The sequence below is a fragment of the Apodemus sylvaticus genome, chromosome 1, assembly GCF_947179515.1.
Source record: "Apodemus sylvaticus chromosome 1, mApoSyl1.1, whole genome shotgun sequence".
In the NCBI taxonomy this organism is placed as follows: Eukaryota; Metazoa; Chordata; class Mammalia; order Rodentia; family Muridae; genus Apodemus; species Apodemus sylvaticus.
In genome coordinates, this window is record NC_067472.1 from 134208516 (window position 1) to 134234989 (window position 26474).

The window sequence follows — 26474 nt, forward strand, 5'->3', positions numbered from 1 at the left end:
AATATTCCTCCCGCATCAGCCTGCCTCCTCATTCCTTCCTGAACAAGAGTCTAGCAGAGTGAAGATGCTCAAACAAGAAGAGACGTGATGCCTGGCCCCCCTTCTAGAGTCACCGATTGTGCTCTACAATAGACTAGCTCTTCAGAGCTGACTCACCAACTCTTGGCTTGAGATGTTCTCTATAGCACATTTATTCCTTTGGAGATGTTCATTAACCAAAGAGATTTAGGGTAAAACCTTAGAAAATAGGGTCAGAACCTGGTTTGATGAGCATTTTCTAATCATACTTTCTCAATAAACAGCAAACAAAAATAACTCTACAATAAAACATGATCTGGAGTCTGGGGAGATGGCTTAGTCCTTATAGCACTTGAGAACCTGAGTTTTGATCCCCAGCTCCTGTGTAAAAGGCAGGCTTGATGGCACTTGGGAGGCAGAGACAGGCTGATCTCTAGAACTGGCATACCATTCAATCAGCGCTTCTCAGGTACAGTGAGAAAATCTGTGTCAAAAGGAATAAAGAAAACAGAGAGAGGTCGAGGAAGCCACTGAATGCTGATTCCTGTCCTTCATATCCACTCACACTTAATTGCAGGCTCGGGCACATACACATGGAGGAGGTATATGTACGAACCCATTTTATAAAGAGGCTGAGATTCAGTGAGGTTGTGGAATTTGACCAAACTCCCACAATTCCCAAGTGGCAGAGCTGCAAGAGAAATTCCCTCCTTCATAGAGGAGACTTCCAGATATGAGTTCCTTGACTGAAGAGAGAGGTGGCAACGCTCCCTCTGACAAGTGTCTGCCAGTACCGCCAAGAGGCATTGTGCCAGATACTGGAGAAGCTTGTGTACAAATCAGGCTCCCAGTTCTCCATGCATTACCAAGCCCAGGGGAGGAAGAGCGCTAGAGCTGGCAAAGATCAGAACTCCTTCCTGGGTGTTTCTCTGTCTTCACACTTCAAAACAGAGCTTCCTCAAGCTTAGCAGGAAGTAAATAAAAAGTTCTCTGTAACCCTGGAAATCCCAGATAAGAGGTCTAAAGATCCTCTTAAATTAATGAACTTTGAAGTGGAAGAAAAGTAAATGATGAGGTTCGTGTTCTGACCTCTTTCTCTGTACAATAAGAGAGGTTATGAGTTATGGAGGGAGTCATGATGGATGGAACTCTAACTCCTAGAGATGTGGGGTGGTTAACTGATTGGTTACCAATAGTTAACCTCTGGGTGAACCAGCGTCTTCTATGGACAGCTTGTTTTAGGGGTGTTGTTGTTTTACTTAGTTCAATGGATTCATAAATACATCCAGATGAATGGCTGGGTGGGAAAATTTTGTCAGGAGTCTAGGAATCTGACCAATGACTGCTCAGGAGAGTTCCAGGCAAAAGGGTGTACTTCAGATCTGCCTCTGTGTAGATCCGAATCTAAAGTCTGATGATAGCTTGGAGCTATCACCTTTGGGAGGGATTTACAAGTCAATAAAAGGGAAGAGTTTATTTTGACAAAAGAGAAAGTGGATGCTTTATGCAGAATGAAGTCTCATGAAGGTTATTCTTTGGGTACTAAGCCTAGCATTTATTCTAACATCTCACCTTACATCCCATTATAAGATAAATGTGTTAGCAGAAGTTCTGCCCATGGAATAGGTCAGGCCCCGTGCAAAAACAGAGGTGATACCAACTCTATCTTACATGGAGGCTCCTTAAATTAAAAAAAAAAACAAAAAAACAAAAACAAACAAAAACAAAACCACTACCAACAACAACAACCACAAAAAAAAAAAAACTGTTATCTCTACAACCAATGTTCTCTAGGATCTTGAGTAAAGCATGAAAAACTTTGATGGACACTTAGCTTTCTAAGTACTTGAAGCTTTTTTCTAGTTCTGTCAGGAAAATCATTGTCTACTAGGGGAACCTGAAAATAAGATAAAATTGACACCTTTAGATAACAGAGCACACACGCCTTACTTAAAGACAACTGGATATTAATATATATTACATAAATAAAAATTCTCATTCAGATTATCATGAAGGAGTTAGTTACATAATGAGTTTGAGCTTGAACAAATACTAACCAATGGCTCATTTATACTCCAGATGTCCTATGATATGCTAAAAATTATATTCTGATTCGCCAGACTTGCCATTGTGTCCAGGAATCCATGTGTCATGGAGTAAGGAACACCAAACTCTTCGTTCCCCACCCCTCCCGTGGAAGAATTTTTCAACAGGATGTCCTTTGAGCAGGGTACCCATCCACGCTGGCGCTTCACCGCTGCGTGAATAGTTCCTAGGGCTGAGGCTAATGACCTCAAGATTGGTCACAATAGGTAGAAAGAGCATTTGGCATCTAATCACAAAATAAAGCCACAAGAAGCAGAAAAGGTGAGTGGATTTACGCTGCCCCACTGTGCCCGAGAATGGGTCAAATCAGTGCCATTTAGCCACAGATCCATCCACATGTGCATCAGTTGCCATGGAAATCCCTCCATATTGGAGTGGGAGAGCATGCTCCAGCTCAGCTAGTGGTGGTGGGGGTGGGGGTGGGGGACAAGAGCTCCTAAGCAGCCTCAGTGCCACTAGGAAAAAGGCAGGCATTTTTCCACTTTGCAGGAGCAAAGTCTGCACCAGGAGCAGAGAACAGCTTGTAGGGGATTCTGAGCTTACAACATTTATTAAATCAAGATGCTTGAGAAGTTTAATGAGGATTCCAATAGAATCCATCTTGCAGGGCTTCTCTCTGGGGTAACAAGCAGCAGACTTAGGAGAAGGGCCAAGACATCAAGACCTAGGAGCCAGCACTCAACCACCTGCTTGGTACCAAGCCTAATACAGAACCCAGCAATCCCTCCAGGCCTTTCCTAAAATAGGGAAGTGCTGAAACCTCCATCCAGCTTTCCGTCCCTCGCTTTGCACCCCTCCTCAGCGTGGTGCTGTGATACTATCTAAATATCTGAAAGACTTGTGCTTCTGGCCGCTGTGGATGGACTTTGCAGATCTCTAAACCCCCAAAATATATGCTTGCCATGAGCATCCATCTGTCTGTCTGGACAAAGGATCAAATTCCCAGAAAGACCTTCTGTGAAAGGTGAAGTTTGATCCAGGATGGAGCCTGGAAGGAGCACTCTGGGAGCTGGTAGGCCAGTCCTGCAGGCTCAGGATTGTCCCCTCTAATTGTAGCCATCATGTCTCACAGTGGAGGTCTGCCATTGAAGGTATCAGTACCAGATTCTAGCCTCAGGGAATGCTAGAATTCCTGAACAATGAATTTTTATTAATAACTTATTCATTTTCCCCCCATCCTACAAATTAAAGCTCCTCAAAACAGAACCACCTGGGATTTTTTTTTTTTTTTTAGTAGATCAAGCCTAAGTCCTCTATTTCATTTTCAAAATTCTAATGACCAGGGCTGGGACGCTATCTCAGTTGTTAAGGTGCTAGCCATGTAAACAGGATCTGATTCTGACATTAAAACAAATAAGCAAACAAAACAGTGGTATAATCCCAGTGCTGGAGAAGCAGCAGGAACAGGCGAGTCTCTAGAGGTCCCTGGGCAGCCAACACAACTAAATTGGCAAGTTCCGAGGCAGTCAGAAACTGTGTCTCATTAAAACAAAACAAAACAAAATGGATAGTTCCAGTCATACAACACTGATGGCTGACCTCTGGTGTTCAAATGCACACATAAACATACACATAAAACGTTGATGACTGAGGCCAGGATGGTGGCTAGCACCAAAGTACCTGTAATCTGCCTACACTAGATGCTGAAAAGGGAGACTCACATGAGCCCGTGAATTTAAAACCAGCCTACACAACATAACAATACCCCACTTTTTAAAATAGAAAAAAACATAGTGACTGAGCTGTATCTCAAACACTGGGGGGGATTTTGGCCATCGGTTGTTAGTCTAAGGAGAGTCAAATAGCCCTTGAGCGAAGGGATGAGAGCAGGCAAATAAACCAGCAGATTGCCACAGACTTGAACTAAAAGTGGGGACTGTTTTCATACCGCCTCATGTTTCCGATGATAGCTGTGGGTATCTGGTGCCAGTCCCACATGAAAAGAATACGCACCAGATTAAGAACTAGACAAATAGTAACCACGGGTATGTTTGCCACGTTTCTCATTTCAGACTACAAATGTCCATTTACGTGCTCACACAGGATAGCCCAGACACATTGTACTTCTGGCCCCCGGCCGCTCCAGTTGGCAGCTCACACAGCCCCTGAAAACCCCATGCAAAAGGGCAATGCGCAGAGCCACACGCCTCTTTGGTATTCCCACTAGGAAGCTGACTCATCCTAACATGCCTTCAGGAATGACTTTATCCCGTCTCAGAATAATGACAGCTGTCAATTACCTTGTGTTTACAGCTACCGGGTAAATAATATCATCCTAAATACTTTTTCACACATTAATTTAGGAGGTATCAGGCACAGAGGGTTCAATGATTTTTGTCTGGATAATGAAGGCAGGGCTGGGATTTGCGTTCCCTAGGTCTGAACCACCGCTCTATAGAGCCACGTGATCCTGCGTCGTCTCCCAGCAGTCCTTAAACAGATGCCCAGGCAGGGATGGAATATGCCTTTTCTCTGCAGTGGACTCTCTTCCAGAGGCAGAGTTTGAAACGATCTCTTCCCTCCGACAGGTTTCATCCCCCCACCTCTCATCTTCGGGGCCGGCATTGACTCCACCTGTCTGTTCTGGAGCACCTTCTGCGGGGAACAAGGCGCCTGTGTCCTCTACGACAATGTGGTCTACAGATATCTGTACGTCAGCATCGCTATTGCGCTCAAATCCTTCGCCTTCATCCTCTACACCACCACGTGGCAGTGCCTGCGGAAAAACTATAAACGCTACATCAAAAACCACGAGGGCGGGCTGAGCACCAGTGAGTTCTTTGCCTCTACTCTGACCCTAGACAATCTGGGGAGGGACCCTGTGCCCGCACACCAGACACATAGGACAAAGTTTATCTATAACCTGGAAGACCATGAGTGGTGTGAAAACATGGAATCCGTTTTATAGTGACTACAGGAGGTCTGAACTCTGTCTTTGTGAACAAAATGTCATTTTTCTTAAAAAAAAAAAAAAAAAGAAAAGAAAGAAAAAAGGTTTTGAAAACAGACATGTACACACACACACACACACACACTACACACACTACACACACATGCACATAATGCATACACATAAGACCTTTGTCCTTTTTCTAAAACTCAGAGCCAGTCAGAATTCAGAATAAAGAATGGGATAGCCCTGAAGGGCATGCACACTGCTGGGCTCAGAATCTGCTTGGAAGGCACCTCATGGCTTTCACGATGCCGACAGCTACAAGCAAGAGGCACTGCCAAATTCAGGGAACACCTGTGGCCATCTTGGAGCACGGACATTTCTGGATATGCATACACATACAAAACTGAAAAGGCATTAAAAAATGAGTCTACTAAAACCACAAGTTCAAGTTGAAAACATTGCCAGATTAAGCACTAGAGGTACCCTCTCCCTCCAGTGGGGTGTGGGTGTGGGGGAGGTTGGAGGGATGGGAACCCCACTCTGCTTTCCAACTTTTGCAATATGGGTCACTGTGTAGACCACTCACCCAGTCTACGTGTGACTCAAGCCCTCAGAGTTCTCTAAGAGATGCTGATTGGGTGATCTGGACTGGAATCTGTGGTTGGCACCTCTCACCAGCTCCATTTCCATGTTCAAGACTGAGGGCCCAAGGGGGAGCTGGGTGGGGAGCATGTACCTCCTCACCTCCTGACACCTCCTCCCTGCCAGCCCCACAGTGTGACCTCAGGAAGCTGTGGGCCTCACCTGGCTATGACTGACCCACTCAGAGCTGGTGAGCGCCAATATAGCCCATGTCATTTAACTACATTTGCCAAACATTTTGCCATTTTTTTCAAAATCAACAACAAAAATATAAAGCGTACGAATTTCCAACTGTTGTATGTATAATCCTCTAATACTATTTTTAACTGCTTCTAGAATCTGTGTTAACCCTTCAGTCACTAACAAAGCTTTTACTTCTCTCCTTTTTTTAATGCACCAAAAATATAAAGTGATTCAAGGGATACAATTAATCTATTGTAATTTTTATCCTCATTCTGATACTGTGAAAACAAAACAAAACAAAACAAACAAAAAAACAAAAACACAATGTGGTATAAGAAAAAGATACTCTGGAAAGAGTGTAAATGCATCTTGAAAATAATCACATTTGAGATAACGGGATAATGTGACAAGTTGCAAATCTGCCTTCTGGCTTTATTCCCCATGGTGATGTTACTGTCACAAGAAGCCCTTTTATATTCATGCTTCAGGTCCAATGGGCATTCCTTTTAGCCTGTGAAGGAGACTCACTCAAATGTGGGTTTATGTGGATGGGAGCCGTGCTCCTGGGGATAGTAGAGAGAGGGTGTGTGGTTCCTGCCTATGGCTGTTGAGTGAGCTGTGATACCCGTGATCATAAACCCACAAGTGATCCTAAGTGATCACATGACCAGTCCATGAAAATGTTAGTGGCAAGTCCCAGGTCAGTCCTGAACTCTGTGCATTGAAAGTGGCTGAACCTCAGAGCATTGCCTTGCCATTTGGGATAAGAGTCGTATGGGGGATGGGAGGTGGGGACTCTTACACCAGCACACGTAAGACAATATGGCCGCTCTCAGCAGGTACTGGGTCAGATGGAATCATATACATGCACAGCAGAGGGCCCAGTCAGCTTGCCCTTCATGCCTCTTTATTGACCTTTTTTGTAGACATACATAGGGTACCAAAGTAGACCACAGAGGATGCTTGGTTTCATTTTCCTCCTTAAACATCCACTTACAGTACACCTGAAGCAAGGAAAGGAATAAGGCCAGAAGAGTAAAGACGGACATTGTGCCATATTTATTTTACAGATGGTGTAAATGGGGGAGGTCTAGGTAATAGCTCCAAAGTAGAGAAGACATCAAGCAAAGACAACCAAGAAAATGGCTGTGTGGCACTGTGGCTGTGGTTGGCTGCCTCATTCAGGGTGCTTCTAAAGCAGACCTTCCATCGATCTACCTAGAGTTAGCCTACCCTTGTTCATGAACACAGGGTGCTCCTCAATATCAGAACTAGGCAAGGGGGAACAGTTCTCCAACCAGTTCATAAGGTGACGTTTTGTTGCTCTGAAGGTTTTGGTCACACTCCAAACAGGTTTTGGTTCAGTCTTGTTTTTAAAATGAATGGCTAATGGGTTACTGCCCTCTCTGTTGTGTGTCTTTCCAAACTGAGGCCCTGGGCTGTACACTTTGTTTCATGAGATGATTTGCTTTTTGGAAAAAAAAATAATGATTTTTAAGCTCTTTGTATCTTGGATTTTTTTTCCCTTAAAATGTTTTTAAAGATAACAATGGAACCCAACTCCAGGGCTCACTTTTATCAACAGTTATTTATAAATTTAAAATCCCCCTGTGGCAAAATGATTTCAATGAATGTTGTGCTCTCTTTCAATTTTTCAATTTTTCTCATGTATGACTAAAAAAAAAATCCAATCTACTTCTCTCTCTCTCTCTCTCTACACACACACACACACATATATATATATCCCTACTGTGCATCCAAGGTTATAGCCAGTCCCTTGGTTGCCGCATAGGTTTTGAGTAGTATTCTAGATGAAAACTGTCCTGGTAAGATTTCCCTAGAACGTACAGAAATCAAACCTGGCATGGATGGAGAAGACGTGTGAATGAATGCTGGAGTGATCTCTTCTGCAGTTGCCTCCTTCACCATCTTAGTTGAATGCTCCCAAGGATGGATGTAAAGGTCTCTGCTGCATCCTTTGACAGATCTTTGTAACTTATCCATGTAGGCCAAGCAGGTTTCATGCTTTGTACCTGTGTTGCTTCCCACATGTGGCAAACAACGGGCTTTTCTTCCTTCTGCTGAGGTTCTGTGCTGTCGAGGAACACTTGTGCCTGTCACTCACTTCTCACCTCCACAAGGAAGGCCACAGAGCTCGGATGCTGGGGGAGTGGGTGGTAATAACAAAGCCTTGGGATGCCCAGACTTTCCTCACAGCTAATAAAGAGCAAAAGAATCCATCTTGTTCTATTCCCCTAAGGAACCTGCTGCTAGTGCTTAACAGCAAAATAATAAAGGCAGCCAAGAACTCCCAAGGAGCCATTTCAGAGTTAGCATCTTCCAAGCAGGAGGGAGGGTGTGCTTCCTGCTAACAATCCTTTCGTTTTCTCTACCTCACAGTGGGCTAGCTGCTCTGGGGATGACCCTTCATGGAAGGGCATTGTGGAATCTTTCCATTTGCATCCCCAGATCCAGAAATGCCCTAGAATTTCTCCTTATACTTTAGAAAGTCTTGTAGGCCTGAGGCAGTCTATACAAGAATGTCCTATGCAAGGGCACCCACCCAGCCTGTCACTAGAAGGTAGTCAGCTACCCCTGGGGGATTTTCCTAAGATTCTGGTGTGATTACTAGTTGAGCCTCTCCAGTAACTTCCAGTGGAGACATTACAAAGGAACCCAGAAGGTGTAAGTGTGTATTTGGGCTCACAGAAAAATGCTCTGAGGAGACACAGTAGTTGGCCAGCCATCAGTCTGCCCATCTGGCTTTCTTGCAATGTGCTGTTTATGGTCCTGGGAGAGAGTGGTTTCCTCATCAACTAGGGCTCTCATGTGCCAACCATGGGATGTGTCACAAGATCTCCAGAAGAGTCTTGAAAACAGTATTCAGTATTACAAAATAATAAATATCAGTATGAAAAAATCAACTATCTGATCTCACAGTCAAAAAAAAAAAAAAAGAAGGACATGGGCAGAACAAGTTGCCCTTGCTGTCCATTGGAAGCCAGCTGTCCTTTCGCTGTGTGTTTGGTTTGGTTATGGTGGGCAAGGGGAAGCAAGTGTGCAGCTTCTCACTCTAACAGATGGAAGGTATTTATTTTTTTGGCTTTTGCTGTTCTTACCTGATTGTTTTGATGCATGGGATAGCCAGCTATCTGGCCAAAAATCAGGGACAGCACCAAACAGTAGGGTTTTCATTGTTCTTCTGGTTTCCTTCAATACGGTTAACATTGATCTTTAAGTTAGGAATCCAGGGCGAATACCTAATAGGCACCAAGTTTTCCAAAAGAGAGTAATAGTGAAATAAAATCTGGTTTAGCAAATTCCTTTGAGATCCAAACCCAGCCCTTTTTCACCTGCCCTTTTCTCCTTCTAATTCACTACATTGGCCCAATTCACACCCAATTCTATCCTTTTGAACAAAAACCTAATTTCATAGACAACTAGCCCAAAATGATCCCCTCTCCTCTAGAATATTATTGCCCCTCAAGAGCCAGTTAGAAGACATCGTCACTGGCAAGACAAACAAGGAAGATTGTTGCTGTTGTTCAAAAGCCTTTGCTAGGCATTGCTTCTTTGTGTTACACTTGGATCCCATCACACCACATTGCCTCCTTTGCTCTTCACACATGTGGAGAACCTCAGCTACCACCAAGTCCTGGTGGGACCAACATGGCTTAGCATACCTACACTGGGACATTCAGACGAAGAAAGATGGTGATATAACTCAGAGGCGTTTGCCTGCCTCAAAAATGAAGACAAGGGTTTCTACTTCTCAGAGGCCATCTCTGATAGCATAATTTCTCATGGTAGTGTTTCTTTTTCTCAAGGATATGGTGTTTGAACATGACCCAGTTATCCTTGTATCTAAAATGTTGGGCTGGGTGTCATCTAGACTAGGTACATGGCCCCTCTCCTCCAAGAGCTCACTTCTCAGTGAAGTGGACAGACTGGAACACAAAACAAACCATCAAAAGAGCATCTCCAGCCAGATTCTGTCTGAATGTGAGAGCTGACTCAGTGCTGACTCACAGTGCTAGCAAGCTTTGATTGATAGCTGTAATAATCAAAGAGAGAAACAAAGAAGGTGGGTTTCTCAGTACTAAATAACAGTAGTGCCTCCCAAGTGGGCAGTAAGAAGACAAAGGAGAAAGTCACTCCTACAGCCACTTGAAGATAGGACCACCAAATCAGGGCATCACATTACTCTTGTTTTGGATTATCTAGTAAAATATTTGAAGCCTTGTAGACCATCAATCAGACTGTCAAAACTACTTTTCCCCAATGGTGTTACCCAAGATCAGCTCAAAGCAATAAATGAGCAAATGCCTGGGGCTGGGTACCAACAAAGCTTTATGGTGTGCTGAGGCAGTACTGTCTCAGAGATACCAACAGTTCAGCATAAGTAGGGCAGATCTGGCACCTAAATCTTGGCCATAGCATTGGCTGAGTCATTTCTCCAAAGGGTCTTGGAATAGGTGTTTATCAATCCTAATGTTCCTAAACAAAGGAGTCTAATTAAAATACCTCACTTGTTTCCAAGAAGGGGAAAGTGCCTTTTTTTTGGTGTCAGACAACCTTGCTTTTCTCTTGGATGCAATAAAGATTTTGAACTAGAGAATTTGTCGTCCCTTCCAATCTGACACTTGGCATTTCAACTAGACTAATAAAATCTCCCCCACTTAATGATGAATACAGAACCATGAAGGAGAAATATAGGAAACAGGAAAAGAGAAGGGAATCCAGATACTGAATAGAGCTTCAAACCCTTTCCCTCTACAGCACCAACATAAAACATTGGCACTCTAGAGCTAATCAATCTGTCAGGTAGAATAATTGGTAGGCACTAGTAATAGCTAATAATAACAGTCACTAACATTTATCAGGTGCTTACTTTAAACTAGCTGCTGGGCTGAGCTGATTACATGCATTAACACATGGAATCTTAACACTAACTCTGTGAGGCAGGAACTATTGCTAGTTGTATTTTACAGGGGAGGAAAATGAAACTTGGAAGCATTCAGAATTTAGCTCAAGGTCATGAGAAGAGTTGAGATTCAAACCCAAGCCTGAGTCCAAAATGCCTGTTGGCAAGGATAATTAGATGCTCCCTCCCTACCAAGCAAAATAGAAGGGAGCCTTCTCTGCCTCCAGGGAATGCCTAACCTCAAAGTCTCTAGCACAAATGAACCAGAGGCCACACATTCTTCATGTGCTTGCTGGGATAGTAAGCAGGACACAATGGAAGCTGTAATCTGGAGATAGTGTTGGCTGTCCCTCCTTTAGCCATGTTCTCTATCCCTGATCTCAGTAGTTCATTTATATAAAGTGTTCCACTGAAGATGGGCAGGTAAAAGGAAACAGGATGAAATGTATCAAGAGTCCTAGAGACTGCTCTCAGTACCAGATAGGAGCTCACATCCCCTCATATCTCCTATGAGGTATTATAACACCCATCTCATATATCCCTGACCCAGGGGCTTCAAACTTGCTAAATATTGACTATGTCTTTCTTTCCAGATTGCAGGCTTTGAGAAGCTGAGTACCTAGACATTTCCATTTTTATAATAACAACTCAAGTCGACAATCAGAGGTTGATAATAATCATACATTTTGAATATTTTTCCATAAGGTAGAAGTGATTATTATTTTTGCTATGAGCAAATGGAATAATGTAGCCAATTTTCTAGAGATGTGACATTCTGTAGGGTGAAATTTTTACCATTTCTTTACTGTTTTTCTTAAGATCATGCTAATCAAATGGAAGGTGGCTCTTGTGGAGATAAGTTTGGCAAGAAAGTTTGATTTATAAGCTGAGGCCATAAAATGAAGCAGAACTGTGTGATGCAGGGAGCTCATTGTAAGAAGAACACAACTAAAACAGCTTGAGCATAATCCAGCAGCTCAAAGGGAGAAGGGGTGGGAAGTTCTTATTTACTAAGCCTACAAGCTTCATGTCGGGTCTGAGAATGCAGAATCCCAGTTGACCCCAGAAACCCTCTTATTCCTTCCCTGACAGGTAAGTCATACACACACACACACACACACACACACACACACACACACACACACACCGCCCTTTATAGATCAGACAAGAAAAGCCCAGAAAGTTCATTTCCCAAGATCACTAGCTAGTTAGGTCAACAAAAGTCATTCCCAGGTCTCCATAATTCTGAACTGGAGCTCTTTTCAGTCCAGCACACAACCTCCAAAGTGGGAACATGGAAACCAACAGAACATCCACCTGTGGTAGGGAAGAGATGGGACTGTCCCACTCCTACTGAGAGTCAATAGGTTCTCAGAGAAATGAGCCAAAGCTACAAGACCTTCTGCAAAATGTTGCCTGCAAGCACAGGACCATAGAATACAGAAAGCTGGTCCTCCCTAACAATTACCAGTAGAGACCTTTCAAAGCCTTCCTCCTTCCTTCTTAGCCATATCAAACCCTTCCCAGCCAGCTGGACTGAGTAAGAAGCAACTTCAGCTCTCATTCCTGCCCTGTCCCCAAATAGTGGTGCCAACCCATATGCAAATTTCCTTCATCCCATCCCTCCTCTGGCATCTCTGGAGAGATGGCATTCTGACATACTTTTTATTTTCTTTTTTAATCACCTGGGGAATTCTTCTCTGATGAGTTCTCCCAAGACTCTAAGAACACGAGCCTTCCAAACAGTCAAACACAGAGCATGGACTTCATCCTCTCCAGCTTACAAATGCCAAGGAAAGTCTCTTGCCTTTTAAATTGCCAGGTCAAAGTCAAAAGAGGACAGATCGATAACCAGGGATTATTGTGGTCTCCCCTCACCTGTCACTGAACAAGAGACCCATATGTCACCATAAATTAGCTTTGCATGGTGCACAGATCACCATGGGGATGAGTTAAAATGTTAATGCTTTTTACATCAAACCACAGTTGTCATTTATAGAGGTGTGACCTGGTCCCAGACATGGTTCCAGCCAAGAGATTGTCTGACTTGCCATGTAGTGACTGTGGATTAATGGACAATAAACTGGTCCCCAATGCTAGAGGAGAAAGCATGGCTGTGATTCAGGGCTTTTCCCTGGCACGCAGCCACCTCTTTAATAAAGACACAAAGTGACGCTTGGACTCTAAGTAGCACAAGATCTATGACTGGTGACTTGTGTAAAAGATAGATAAATAAAGGTTTGGGGCACAATCTTCGGGGTTTAACTCATGAGTATTGATATGATTCAGATAAATATGCTTTGAAAGATGCAGGCTTCATAGAGGTCCTTGAGCTTAGAGTCGTCTTGTGAGGGTGAGGTGGAGAAAAAGCTAACGCTTTACTGCTGTGACTTCTGCCCATCCCTTTGTCTGGAAAGGCACGTCGATGTGATGTAAAGACCCATTTCTTTTTTTTCCTTTTGGCTCTTCTTCCCTCCTTCCCCTCTAGGCACAGAGTATCAAGACATTGAGACAGAGAAAACCTGCCCTGAGTCACAGTCACCTTCAGAAGACTCCTTTGTGCGAAGCTAAGGGCTGCCCTCTTACAGCAGAGCCCAGCATTACCACCACCACCACCACCACCACCACCACCACCACCACCACCACCACCCACAGACCGTGAGGCCTGACAGCCTGTGCTGCCCGGGAACCTAAGGGTTCCTATGTGGATTATCCTATCGATATCTGGTCCTTTGAGGCTTCAAGCACAGGCCTGTGACAAGGACTTAAGGAGGTGGCGTGTGGTCAGCTGCCCTCCAAAGTGGGCAATCGGTCCTAAAATGCGAGGTTGAAACTGATGTGCAAATTTCCTTCGGCCTACCCCTCTTCTCGCTTCTGTGGGGATGGCTTTCTGACATGCTTTAGAATCCCCCCTCTGGGGATGCTTCTCTGACCAAACACTCTTAACCTTTCCAAAGAAATCAGCAGAGGCTGAGCTTTAACAGAAGGGTGTAAAAATCCGGATTCCCAGAAGAGAGAAGAGGAAGAAAAGCACATACTTAATAGATTCTGAGTGTGGTAGTCTGTATTTTTGCAGCTTATATTTTCCAGATGAGCAGTTTAGAGATACATGATATAAAATATATACTGTACATTTGCTGAGATTATATTAAAAGCACTATTTTAATTCTTCCTCTGTCTCATGCTGTCATCTCTGCTATGCTTCCTGTGTCTCTGAGTAGAACGTGCTGAACCGGACTGTGCTTCTAGCTGTGTGTATTCTATGTTTATGGGCTTTGACATGATCAAAAGAGCACAGGCTCTGGAGTCCAAACAGACCCAAATCCAATCTGCCTCGCAGCACTTGCTACTGATATGATGCTGGTTGAGTGATCTGACATGACAGAGCCTCGGTGTCATCTGCAAAGTGGGAACATGAATGGCTGCTTTAAAACAACTGTGTTGAGACTTCACTGGAATTGCCACATGAAGGTTCCAAATTCAGTGTTGTGCATAAAAACTGTCATCGTTGCTTCCACAGCCTGAAGCTGGACTTAGATTCCGCTGCACTGATCCAGCTGCTGTGAATACCTCAGTAGTCCTCCATACTCAGTTTCCTTTCTGAGTCTCCCACCATATAAACCAGGGAGAGGAAGAGAATATCCTCAGCTCAACACACACCAGCATTGTTCAATAGAGTCCACGATGGTCAATGAATGCTTAGTATATAAACAAGCCTTGAACAGCTTAGCCCTGGGCCCCAGGGCCTGCAGGACTCTGACCGTATTCTCTTTCATCTACCCCAACCCCATCATTTACTTCCCTTTCTCTGGATCCACATATCTCACAGAGCTGCAGCTGCCTTCCTCTATCCTACCAAACCTCTTCCCAATAAGCTGGCTTCACTTCCACATCCTTACTACTTCACTGGCTGGACTCCCACCTCCATGGGCAGGTGGGGCAGGTGGATCTTGCCACTAGCCTGCACCTTAGAGATACTTCTGTCCCATTGTGCATTCACACTGGAGCACTGGGGACAGATGCTTCCAGATCCAGTCTAGGCATTGTTATCCAGGCAAGTGCCAATGTTTCACCTCTCCTGTGGGGCTAGCTCTGAATGCTTACCTATTTTCTCCATATGCACTGCAGTCTGGATCTCACCGCCATCTTGGTTATCCTTTGCTGTTGAGCTCACCCAAGAAGCAAAGCTTGTCCAGCCTACATTCCCTGAAGGTGGTGCCCATCTCCGCCTTGCTTTATCTTCTGCTCTGGACCTTAGGGAAAAGGTGAGCGCATCCTTCCTTCAAGACCTGATCACCAGACCAGTGGGTCCTTTGGACTCCTCTTTAGCATGCCCCAGTTATTTATGTGATTGTTTTTTATCTTCGTGAGGCAACATGATTTATTCTATCAGGCATAAAAGCCCCAAGAAAATGCAATTTCAACAGCCTCTGTCCTGACATGGAAAAATACTGAATCAGCTGAAAAAGTGGTATTTCCTTCCTAAGGGAGCTGGCTTCACCTCTGAAAAGTCAGTGGGAGCAGAGGAAGGCAGAGAGCTGTTGCTGAAGGTGTCAGCACATATGCCCCCCCCCCAGCGTGCTACTGTTTGGTTCATTTGCTTATTAGGGTTTTGATACTGTTGTTTTGGTGGTGCTGCTAGAAAAGAAAACTTACAGAAAGAATTCCCTTCATTTAATCTCTTGAAAATCACTGTTTCTTATTTGTAGTCAGGAGATTAACATTTCACAAGTTAATAATCCATGAGAGATCTAGTCCTGGGGGTTGTTCAAAGAATTCAGTGAGAAGAGATGCTTAGATCAGACCGCAAAGATCATATCTTCTGCATGTCTGATCAGCATGGGTGACTATGGTCTAGAACCAAATACATATCCATCCATCATGAGGTTCAATTTTACCTTTGCCCTGGTCTCTGGTGTGCTAGTTGCACACATAGCGTTTCATTCAACTAGATTCAAGCAGGTTCATTATTTGACTTCTACTGGACTCATAGCCACTTACGAAGCCATTTTGTCAGAATTCTTTATTTACTTAAAGAACTTCTATAAAACTGCTTCTGTAGAACTTAATCTTGTCTGCAATTAATATGCAGGCAGAGACTGGCTTCCTTTCTGGAATTTCTTTGGAAAGTACCATAACCTTCCTGGGCATCTCCCACCATGGAATCTCCAGGTGTGTATTCATCAGAGGCCATTTCCTGTCTTCTGTATGCCTGTGATAATTAAGAGGTGTAATAAGAAAACTCCTAAGAACACAAAGACAGAGTGACAAGTGCAGGGGTCCCTACATCCAACACAGCACAGCCACATGGCCTTGACCTTGATTTGGCTGAAGTCCTCATCTACAAAGGGGAGAAAGCATTTCCCTGTGAAGCTTCTCTGTTCCGCAGCAGCAAGGATGCACAAGTATAACATCTTCCCAGTGACGTGGGAGTGGAGACCCTGCTCACCCCTCCACTTAACCTCCTTCTCTCCTATCCTTCATGTTCTTTGGAGAATTATTCCACATTGAGCAAACTACACTGCCATACAGAAATCAATGTTCAAAGTTGGTTAAAAAGGAGGAAAAGCAGAAACAGGAGGAAGAGGAGGCAAAGAATGGCCCAAAGAAAATGTCAAATACTATTCCTATTTCTAAAATCATCACTATCAACCTCTTCAAGTTGTATGCAAGCAATGTTATATAAGAATATGATACCAAAGGGGGAATTCCTGAAAGCCAGGACACTGGAAATAAAATTTTACCTACAACACAACTATGCCTGGAAGCATGACTTTTGAAGGATCAATTATTGAAAGGCATTTTCTCAGAATATATCAGTGGATCAATCTTAAGGGAAAAAAAAATCACCCAGAAAAATACTCAAGAAAAGACATACAAGATGAGATTCATGCAAGATTGAGGAAGGGCCTTAATGAATACATAGAAAGTCTCACCCTGATTGGTCTCACACTGTACATGGTGTCCTGCACTCCCTGGAAATGTGTATCCTTGATGGTTAATTCTGTTTGGATGTATCTCAGCATTAAAGACTGGGTAAGCCATCAACAGAACTCTGTAGCATTCTCTGCACAGAGTAGGCACTCTGCACTAGGAGAGCTGGGAAGCTCAGTGGAAAGACAGGCTGGTCTTCTGGCTCAGGAGATTCCTCAGGTTAGCAAGCTAGATTTTACTCAGAACTTTAGTCTCTATGTGCCTATGAAACAGAGAGGTGGTGGGCTACTTGATGGAGACATCATGAGAAGTTTAGCCATGTGTGGTCACAGTATCCCCTGTGGGGAATCAAGATGCAATAAACTTCATGGTAAGTATCATCCTTGACCACCTAAATACCAATCCACTCTGTAGTATTTTATGTAGTCTTCTATAGTATCTTCTCAGTCAAAGGAGGCTTGCCTCTCCTGTTAAGACCTAATCCCCTAATCCTACTCAGTTGAGAACACCACACTCATTACAAACACACACACACACACACACACACACACACACACACACACACCCTGAGTACAGGTCAGACCTGTGACTCAGATTCTGGAGTTATAGGGAAGCTTGCATTCTGCCATTCCTACTTCTCCCCCACGCCTCCAAACATGGCTCCAGGGGGAGGCGTGGAAGCGGGTCGTGGATATTACATTTGTGGCCATCACTAGCCATGATGAGTGTGAGGATGGATAGTCTTCACCAAGTGTAGCTAAAGGAAGAGTCAATACCAAGGAGCTGGCTTTGGGTTTTAGTTTTTGGTTTTGGTTTTTGGTGGGTTTTGTTTTGTTTGTCTGTTTTGTTTTGTTTTGTTTTGTTTTGTTTTGTTTTGTTGAGTAGCATTCTTTTGAGTAGCACCTCAGATGAACAGCCAAGGGCTTCATTCCTCTTCAGTAAGTATCCACTCCTGCAATGTGTTAAGCCGCTGCAAAGCACATCTCCAATATATCATCTGTCCTGACTAGTTGGACTCCTGAGTAGATGGTAATCAAAACAGAGCCATCCCCACTTGTGTGTGTACATTACTTCAAAAGCTGCCCTTGCCTCTCTCTCCCATGGCCTCATATCTCCAGTGTCCTCCTGCACCACCCCATCCTAGCTGGATAGTCACAAGTCAGCCAGCCCATGTGCTGGTGTGACCTGTAACCAATGTACACATACACAGTGTCGAAACAGTTGCCTTCTAGATCCGGCCCCTCAAATACAGGGAGGGTAACTAGATAGTATTCCTCTTCATAGACAGCACGCCTCTCCCCTCCAAAAAAGAAAGACTTCTCATTCCTTTCTTCAAATCTTTATATGGGAAGGGGAAGGAAAGAGAAGGGAGGAAGATGCTAATAATGCCAAGTTTTCTGAAAGAAGTTCTCAAACTCATTCTCTTTCTTTCCTCTCCTCCATCCTCGTCCCCCTCCCCATCACCATCCCTATCTTCCTCCCCCTTCTCTCTGGATGCCACTATAACATACTGAAATAATCTAATGAGGCAGGGCAGACAACAAATGATGGTAATGAGAGATGCCACAACCTCAAGGGAAGCCTCACAGATAAGCCACACTGTCAGCTACATCACACCTGGATGCTCTGCAACCTTTTCAACTTCAGCTAATTATTTCCGCATAGATCTGATAACTTCCTCAAAGCACATTAATCCAGGGCCTGGCATGGTGCCCTGTATTCTCTGAGACCTAAGGAGAGGTCTAACAATTCCCTGTATCCAATAAGACTGTAACCTAGCGTGATGAAGATTGAGCCTAAATATAAGAAAAAGGCACTGTAAGAACCCAAAAAATCTAAGCACGCCTATTGAATGGAAGAAAGGTGAGGATGATGGGATTTCACAGAGGAAAGAATTCCAAGTAGCTGAATGTCTAAATAGGATGCCTATCATATCTCTACGACATGACATGAGTATCATTTAGGACCCATGTGCGATGTTCAGTGTTGCATGAAAATTGGTATCTAAACTCAGGTAGGACCTGACTACAAAAGTAGCAGGACCTAAGGAGACAGTAGCAGTCTACTAAGCATGAGGATACTTTTAACTTTTTTATTACATTCTTCTATCTATCGGTGGGCCTTGAGCGTATCTTTATGGAGGTCAGAGAGCAACTTACAGGAGTCACTTCTCTCCTTCTAGTATGTGGGTACCAAGGATCAAACTTCAATCATTAGGCTTGTTGGCCAGCACCCATATCCACCCTAAGCCATCTTACTGGTCCCTACTATAAATTCTTTACAAAGCTCTGTCACCCATTTTACCAGCAGCAGCAGTATGTACAGATCATTTGTACCAGCCTGTAGGCCTACGCTTGAGTCTTCATTCCCTTATCAACAATGTCAAGGTCATGATGGCCAGTTTAGAAAGGCTGTGAGGATTCCTGGGATACCATACTCAAAGTATTTAGGACTAGATGTTACATCTAGAAAAATATCCAAGAACTAAGAGATGGCCTCTCCCAATCGTATTTCCAAATTATCTGACTGAGGTAAGATTTAAACGTGCCTAACGTGCATGAGTAAATAATTATAACAGCAATTATCTCCCTCGGGACAATTATTTGCCATCACCATTTGCACCACCTCAAATTACATGCATAAGGAGCAGAATCACCCATTGGCAGATAAACGTAATTAAATTGGGAGAATGACATCCAGTGGCTGGCTGGATTAATAAAAGAAATGTATTCCCCAGAGATATTTAAGAATGCTTCTCCAAGCGGGATATTTCTTTTTAAGCTTGTCGTTTGAATTCAAATTACGTATTAATTCTTTCCCCGAAATCATCGTGCATTCAGTCTTAGAAATATATATCTCTAAAAAAAGCTATGCCTGTGACAATCAGCCACATACAGTCACAAATCCTCTTGATCTTTGTGTAACTGTGTAGATAAGGCAATATTCTGGATGAAAAATCTCAGCAAATAAATATTTTATCTTGATGATGTGTTCCCTGATTTGAGTAAAGTAACTCAGACCCCAAAAAAGACAGACGCTGCGTGTCTCCTCTTATATGTGGAATGCTAACTTTCAAATTTTAGATATGTGTGCTTCAATCCAAAGCATGGAACTTAGAAAGCTAAGTAAGGATCCAATGGGGAGGAAGGGATCTTCCAAAGGAGAAGTAGACTACAGTGTTATAAAGAATGAAGAGGAAACTAGATTGATAATTTGGTTTTAAACAGAATGCAAAAGAGCATCATATATGTTCTAGTGTCCAAGAGTGTAATAACCCACTTGAAAAGGCTTTGGAAACTCGGTTTATAAACTCTTTGAATTTCTTACAACAAATGGTAATTAAGGATTAGCAGGATTCACATCTGTGAACCTGGAGTAAAATGGACGCTTTTCCATCCAACGCCACCATTGCTGCTCTACTTGGGAACACAGGGCTGGGGTTCTCTTTCTGAGTCCATGTCTCCTGTTTATGGCTCTAAGTGCCACAAGACCACTGGTATCTGTTTGTCACATGATTTCTTTATGCAGTTCTTCATTTGTGCATTTTGGTGGAAGCCTACAGTGGTACACTTCTAAGGTGCCCTGACTTCTTTTGTGAGGTAGATATAAGGAAACCTTAAGACTTTATTTTACCACCGGATAAATCCCAAAGAGGACGGGTGTCTTTGCCAGTAGTTTTGACGTTGTTCCTGTCACAAAAGGAAATAGGACCTTATATTCCAAAATGGCAGCTGGAGAGGGCCACAAGAGGCTGCTGGCCTGAAGGAACACTTCAATCGTGCTTTTCTTCTTCATGTAAGGAGAAAAACTTGTACCCAAAGCAATTGGAGAAGTAAGAACAAGTACATATTTGGATTGTCCTCAGTGGACAGGCCATGCCTGCCTTTGAGAATTCCAAGCTGCACTAAAGATGAGTGGTGAGAGAAAACACCTCCAGGAAGCACCAAGACGCTGCTATTTTTGCTCCTGGAAGACATTTAATAATCCTTCTAAATGCTTAACCAAACTGAGACTTCACCAGAAAGATTCTTGTATGGGTTTTTTTGCTTTTCTTTTTAAATAGAAAGTTATTCCCCTGGCCATGGAGCTCATGAGTACCATCTCCAGCTCTTGAGAGGCTGAGAAAACTGTCTCCAAACTCCAAGGCCAACCTGAGCTACATCATGAGATCCTGTCTTAAAACATGCACCTCCAAAACATAACCAAGTTCCAAGTCTGTGCAAATGGGGCTCGGTCTGTAGATATGGATGGTTGCGTGTATTGACTGGTGTTGTGGGAAAGCGATTCTTCTTTCCTGGCAGGTGTGAGCTCAGATTCAGGGCTGTGTCCCTATTTGCTCAAATTGGTTTGTGGGTACAGCCAACATTGATAACTTTCTGTTAGTGGGTGACTATGAATGCTCTATTTGCTGTCCTAACCTACATGGAGTCTGTACTTGCCTAATTCATGAGTGAAGGGTTTCATACTCACTAACAACCATTACAGCAGGAACTATGCTTTCTTACCCAGAATGGCACATGTAACTTGGAAACATGCTTGCAGATAAATCTAGCAGACATATGATTTGTGACAACTATAAACCATTTTCTAAGACAAAGGTAACAATTTGAAAACTACAGGTGATTACCAAATTTCTAGATCAGATGGCTAAATACTGGTAAAATGTGATTTCCCCCCCACCCCCAAAAATGAAATAGTAAATTCAATGCAGTCTCCATGAAAACCTCAACAGTTTCTACTGAACCTGAAAAATACTTCCCAAATCACATTAAGTATGTGCTTAAGCATCACCATTGAAATATGGTTTTTAAAATATGATAAAAATACCTAAGAATAGGAACCCTCAAAATCAACATGCTAATGAAAAGCTCCCATTTTTAAAAAGTAGCATCCTCACAAGATCCAATCAAGAAAAGCATATCAAAAGCTGAGAAAAATATCCATAAACAGGCATTTATGTATGTGTGACCTATAACATATTAGCTAAAAGAAAGCATTTCAAATCTGAGGAAAAAAACATTAGACAATTCAATTAATAGTTCAAAGAAACAAATTGGAAATAAATTTGATCCATTACTGCTTGCCAAAGACAAATCCAATGGAATTTACATAAATAAAAATGCATGAAAACCATAAAGCTTAGAGAGAAAGAGAAGAATACATGATTTGGGAATTTGTCAAAAGATATAAAATAGCAAAAATCCATAAATGAAAGGCTAGTTAGACCTGACTATTTCAAAGCTAACATATTTGTATTCTTAAATCCAAGGGAGCCCAGACATAATCAAGAGATTTAAAATATCTATAAACAACAATATACATATACATATTATATACACACACATATATATATCCTCTTTCATGTGGGAGTGTGTGTATATAAGAGAGAGAGGGGAGGAGGAAAGAGGAGGGAGGGATAGTGGGAGAGCAAGAAGAACAGAAGTGTGGGAGGGAGGTGCTTAATCCCAGAGTTCCAGAGGCTACCGCCACTGCCCTCCCTGCCCCTATAAACCTGACTGAAAAGCTACGATAAAGCCACCCTGGTCCTCCACATGTTTAGACTCACTAAGCAAACACACACAATCTTTTCAAAAGACCTGGTTTTACCCAGTGTTCATCTAAAATTCTGGCAAAACTTTCACACTGAAGCTATCTCCTGCCAAGCCTCATGGCAAGTGCTAGAGCATAATTTAGTATAGTCACTCCAGGAAATCTGGCATGGTCTGTAAAATGTTAAATGCTCACACAGTATGATCCCGGAAAATATAAATAACAATAAAGCCCAGTGTGATCCAGAAATTGTTATTTCTCATCATCCACTTTTGTAATGGAAGAGGCCCAGCAGGATTACACTTGAAGGGATCTTTGGTGATTGGGAGTTGAGTTCCTGGCCATTCTCTGTCTTTATCTGGTGACCCATGAAGAGCATGGTAATGCCCACAGCTCCAATCCCCTCTCCCAGCTATCAATTCTAACACCACTGCCTCTTTGGTTTAAATCCCCTCACCCTTCTATATCCAGCACAAATACAGCAACCCTTGCCTGACCTTCAAGGATACATTCCAAGATTTCTCGTGGATGCCTGGAATATAATTTTTTCTTTATGTTCAATCTTATAAAACAATTCTACATTTCATTTTGAGTATATTATAGCTTCTTTTTAGACTAGTTGAGTAGCCATCAACTTTGGAGTCATTATTAAGTAAAAGCTTTGAACATTGGCACTGCAAAACAGTGAGAGTAAGTCTGCTAATCAAGGAGTGACATAGAGTTACTGTTTCTGTGATGAAACACAATGGCAAAAAGCTACTTGGGGAGGAAAGGGTTTATTTGGTTTCAATAGCCTGAATCTCAGTCCATTGAGGGAAGCCAAGACGGAATTCAAACTGAGCAGGAACCTGGAGGTTGGGGCGACTGCAGAGGCCATGGGAGGGGGTTACATACTGACTTGCTCCCCATGACTTTCTCTGCTTGCTTTCTTATAGAATCCATAACCACCATCCCAGGGATGGCATCACCTAAAATGTAGCTCTCTCATATCAATCAGTCCCTAATTAAGAATGCACTAGCATTGGTTCTGAACCTTGGTAATGATGTGACCCTTTAATACAGTCCCTTCTGTTGTGATGAGCCCTAACCATAAAATTATTTTCATTGTTATTTTATAACAGTAATTTTGCTGCTGTTGTGAATTGTAGTATGAATGCCTGTATCTTCCGATGGTCTTTTGGGGGGCTTGTGACTCACAGGTTGAAAACCACAGCTCTTTAGGCTTGCCTACAGCCTGATCTTAAGGTGGCATTTTCACAGTTGGGTTTCTCTCCTTTCAGATGGATATATCTGTGTCAAGATGACCTAAGACTAGCCAGCACCAGTAGGTAACATATGCACCATGGATACTTGGAAAAAGGGAATATTCACCTCTCAGTAGAATCAGGCAAGATTTATGACAGCATTCCTAACAGTCCAACATTTAAAACTTATGAACTATTCACTTCTAGAATTTTCTATCTAATATTCTTAATTTCGATTGCTCAAAGGTCATTGAAGTCATTGATAGTGAAAGTACAGAAAGGAGAAACAAATACATCTGTATTGAGGAGCAATTGTGCTTCCTGGGATCAGCTCATTAAGCTAGACTCCTTGCCAATGGTTCAAATCTTTATTCATGTAATAGTGTCCATGTGGCATCCTACTCAATTCTATTATCCCTACAAGGAAAACACTTTCAAGTGTTCCTGGGCTCCACAGGCAGAAGCTTAGGAAGTCTTAATAAACCAGAAAATTCTGTGGTGATGCATTCAGTCTAGTGGCCCTACCTTCTTCTCCAGATCCCACTATTCAATTACTAGAAACAAAAGATTGCTGCTAGATCCCATAATCCTTTGCTGTCCTACCACCTATATTCTCTATCATGTTTAGACATATATACTATATTTCCTCTTTAGAAATATTTTTTAGATAATATCTCTGAGTCTCACTGCATTCTTTAACCATGATTACTTCAAATAATATCTTAAATCATATTAAGTAGATTTCCTTTTTTAAAAGATTTATTTATTGCTATACATAAGTACACTGTAGCTGTCTTCAGACACACAAGAAGAGGGCATCAGATCTCATTACAGATGGTTGTGAGCCACCATGTGGGTGCTGGGATTTGAACTCAGGATCTTCAGAAGAGCAGTCAATACTCTTAACCACTGAGCTATCTCTCCATCCCTTAAGTAGATTTCTGTCCAGTCACCTAAAAAGGCAATTTATGTGGCCTTTTTAGTAGGTCATGACATCCAGAGTACTTTACCCATACATCATTTTATGAATGACTAGACTTTACTATAGCCATAATATAGAGAGAACTAACTATGTCTTTTTTGTTTCATTTTTAATTAAACTTTTTGTTTCATACACTATATTTTGATGAGTGTGTCTTATAGTTTATCTCCTCAGCCCAATTGAGATCAGGTACCCCGGACTGACAGCTCACTGTGTCTAGACAGGACTTTAGATTTTCTATAATATTATGATCTTTCTTGATTCTTCAGCAAGTCACAAATCAATCTGAGCTCCAGGGAGTTAGTGGTCAACGCAAGGCTAGTGGGCATCAGAGCTGGAATCTGAACCTTGGCCTGCTTTCCTTTGAGACTTGGTACTTTGCCTTTGCCACTCTGCTTAGTTTTTGAGATGCAATCTGAAGTCCATTCTTCGTGTGAGCAAGATTTCATTCTCAGACAGGGATTGAATGCACCTAAAGGAGGTCACAATAAGACTCCAATGGTACCTGAAGACATAGTGGAGATTATGTCTTGTCTCAGCCCATCCTAGTAGACAACCGTGACTTGTCCCCTAATCAGAACAGACCTCTGTAGCAGAGAGCATTTTCCCAGAAGGGCATTACAGATCTCGGGGGCTATCAGTGTTCTGGAATAGGACTGTAGATTCCTCAGCAGAAGAAAACATTCAACAAAGACATGATCATCTGGCCGAGAGACCATCATTACCTCTGGCAGCAATTCAAGATCTACTCTAACCACTCGTTCAGAGGCATCCTTAACTTTGGCCTCACACCTGTTCTGATTGCAATTCTTTGCCTGATTCCTGACTAACTCTCCAACATCTATCATCTCTCAGGACTCAGCCTGCCCAGGTAGATGTGACTATCCAGGGAGGGGAAGTAGCGAGAAGTGACTGTCTCAGCAGAAGTAGAGAGAAAAGTCATGGCACTGACTACAAGGACCTCAGGTGATGCTGAGAATGCTGTGCATATGTTCAGCTCAGAAGGTAGCCTGGTGGCTACTTGTGGCTTCTGGACATTAAGGAACACCTAGTTTGTCCAAGGAAAGGAATTTTAAAGGCAGGTTAGTTTCTTTGTTTATTTTTTTAAGTTGGCTTTTCATGTTTCATTGTTTGAAAGAAAACAGTTCTAGACCTTCCCCCTGAACCCTGCAGGAAGTGTTGGTTGGTGTGGCAGCCTTCTCTTCCATTCTTCTTCTTCCTCCTCCTTCTCCTCCTCCTTTTCCACTTCCTCCCCCTATAGTTTTGAAACCAAAGGAAACAGCCATGAACAAATCTTAGTCTTCATTTCCTAAGTAAGCGAAGCCATGTCTCCCCTTTCCCACTATTCAGGAAAATTCTGCTACAGGGTTTAGAAAGAACATGTCACTGGAATGTGTCCTATTATATATTTTCCTACCACAGGCTATCAAGAGCTATCTCAATCTAAGCCAACTTCTGAGCTCTATTCTATGGCTCAGAAATACTTTGCATGCTGTCTACTATTGTTTTTCTCAGAAACCCGGGTTTCTGAGAAAATTATGAGACTGTTTCAGGTTCATTCTGCATAAAGACATGCCACAAAGCCTTTTCTAACCTATTCTTCCCATGCTAGGTGAAGTCTCCTAAGTTTCCCAACTCCTGAAGTTCAAAAGTAGTGGTAAGACAGAGATATTTAGATAACAGACTTTTGGAGAACTTTCTGATCTGCCTGGGAAATCCATCTTTAAATTACTCTAGCCCTGGGAACACCATGACAGGCACAGGAAACCTTCCTGAGACCCTCACCATTGACCTCTGTCTCAGAGTATTTCATACCTTCCCAGGATACTCTTACTAGTAGGATCCTCAGACTTTAATTCTCAAAGATTTAAGACCATAAAACCTTCTTCTTTTTCTGGTCTGACAACTATTTCTAATCTCATCATGCTTCTCAGGTCAGTTTAAGTGGAAAAAGATAAAAGAAAGGAATAAGTAAATAAAACATACTGACCAAAC

At 42.7% G+C, this 26474-nt stretch overlaps 1 protein-coding gene across 3 annotated transcripts in view; it reads left to right on the plus strand.

Moving 5' to 3' along the window:
• The window catches only part of Slco3a1 (solute carrier organic anion transporter family member 3A1), a 283145-nt gene extending 269205 nt beyond the window's left edge, over positions 1–13940 (plus strand). The window contains exons 10-11 of one of the 3 annotated variants that reach the window (XM_052160589.1): positions 4653–4895; positions 5228–7349. In XM_052160589.1, coding sequence (XP_052016549.1) covers positions 4653–4895; positions 5228–5427 — 443 coding nt within the window. In that variant the 3' untranslated portion in view covers positions 5428–7349. Of the gene's footprint in view, positions 1–4652; positions 5177–5227; positions 7350–13257 lie in introns of those variants that run through there. The other 2 variants (XM_052160605.1, XM_052160597.1) reach the window with 2 other exon arrangements.
• The last annotated feature ends 12534 nt before the right edge of the window (positions 13941–26474 follow it).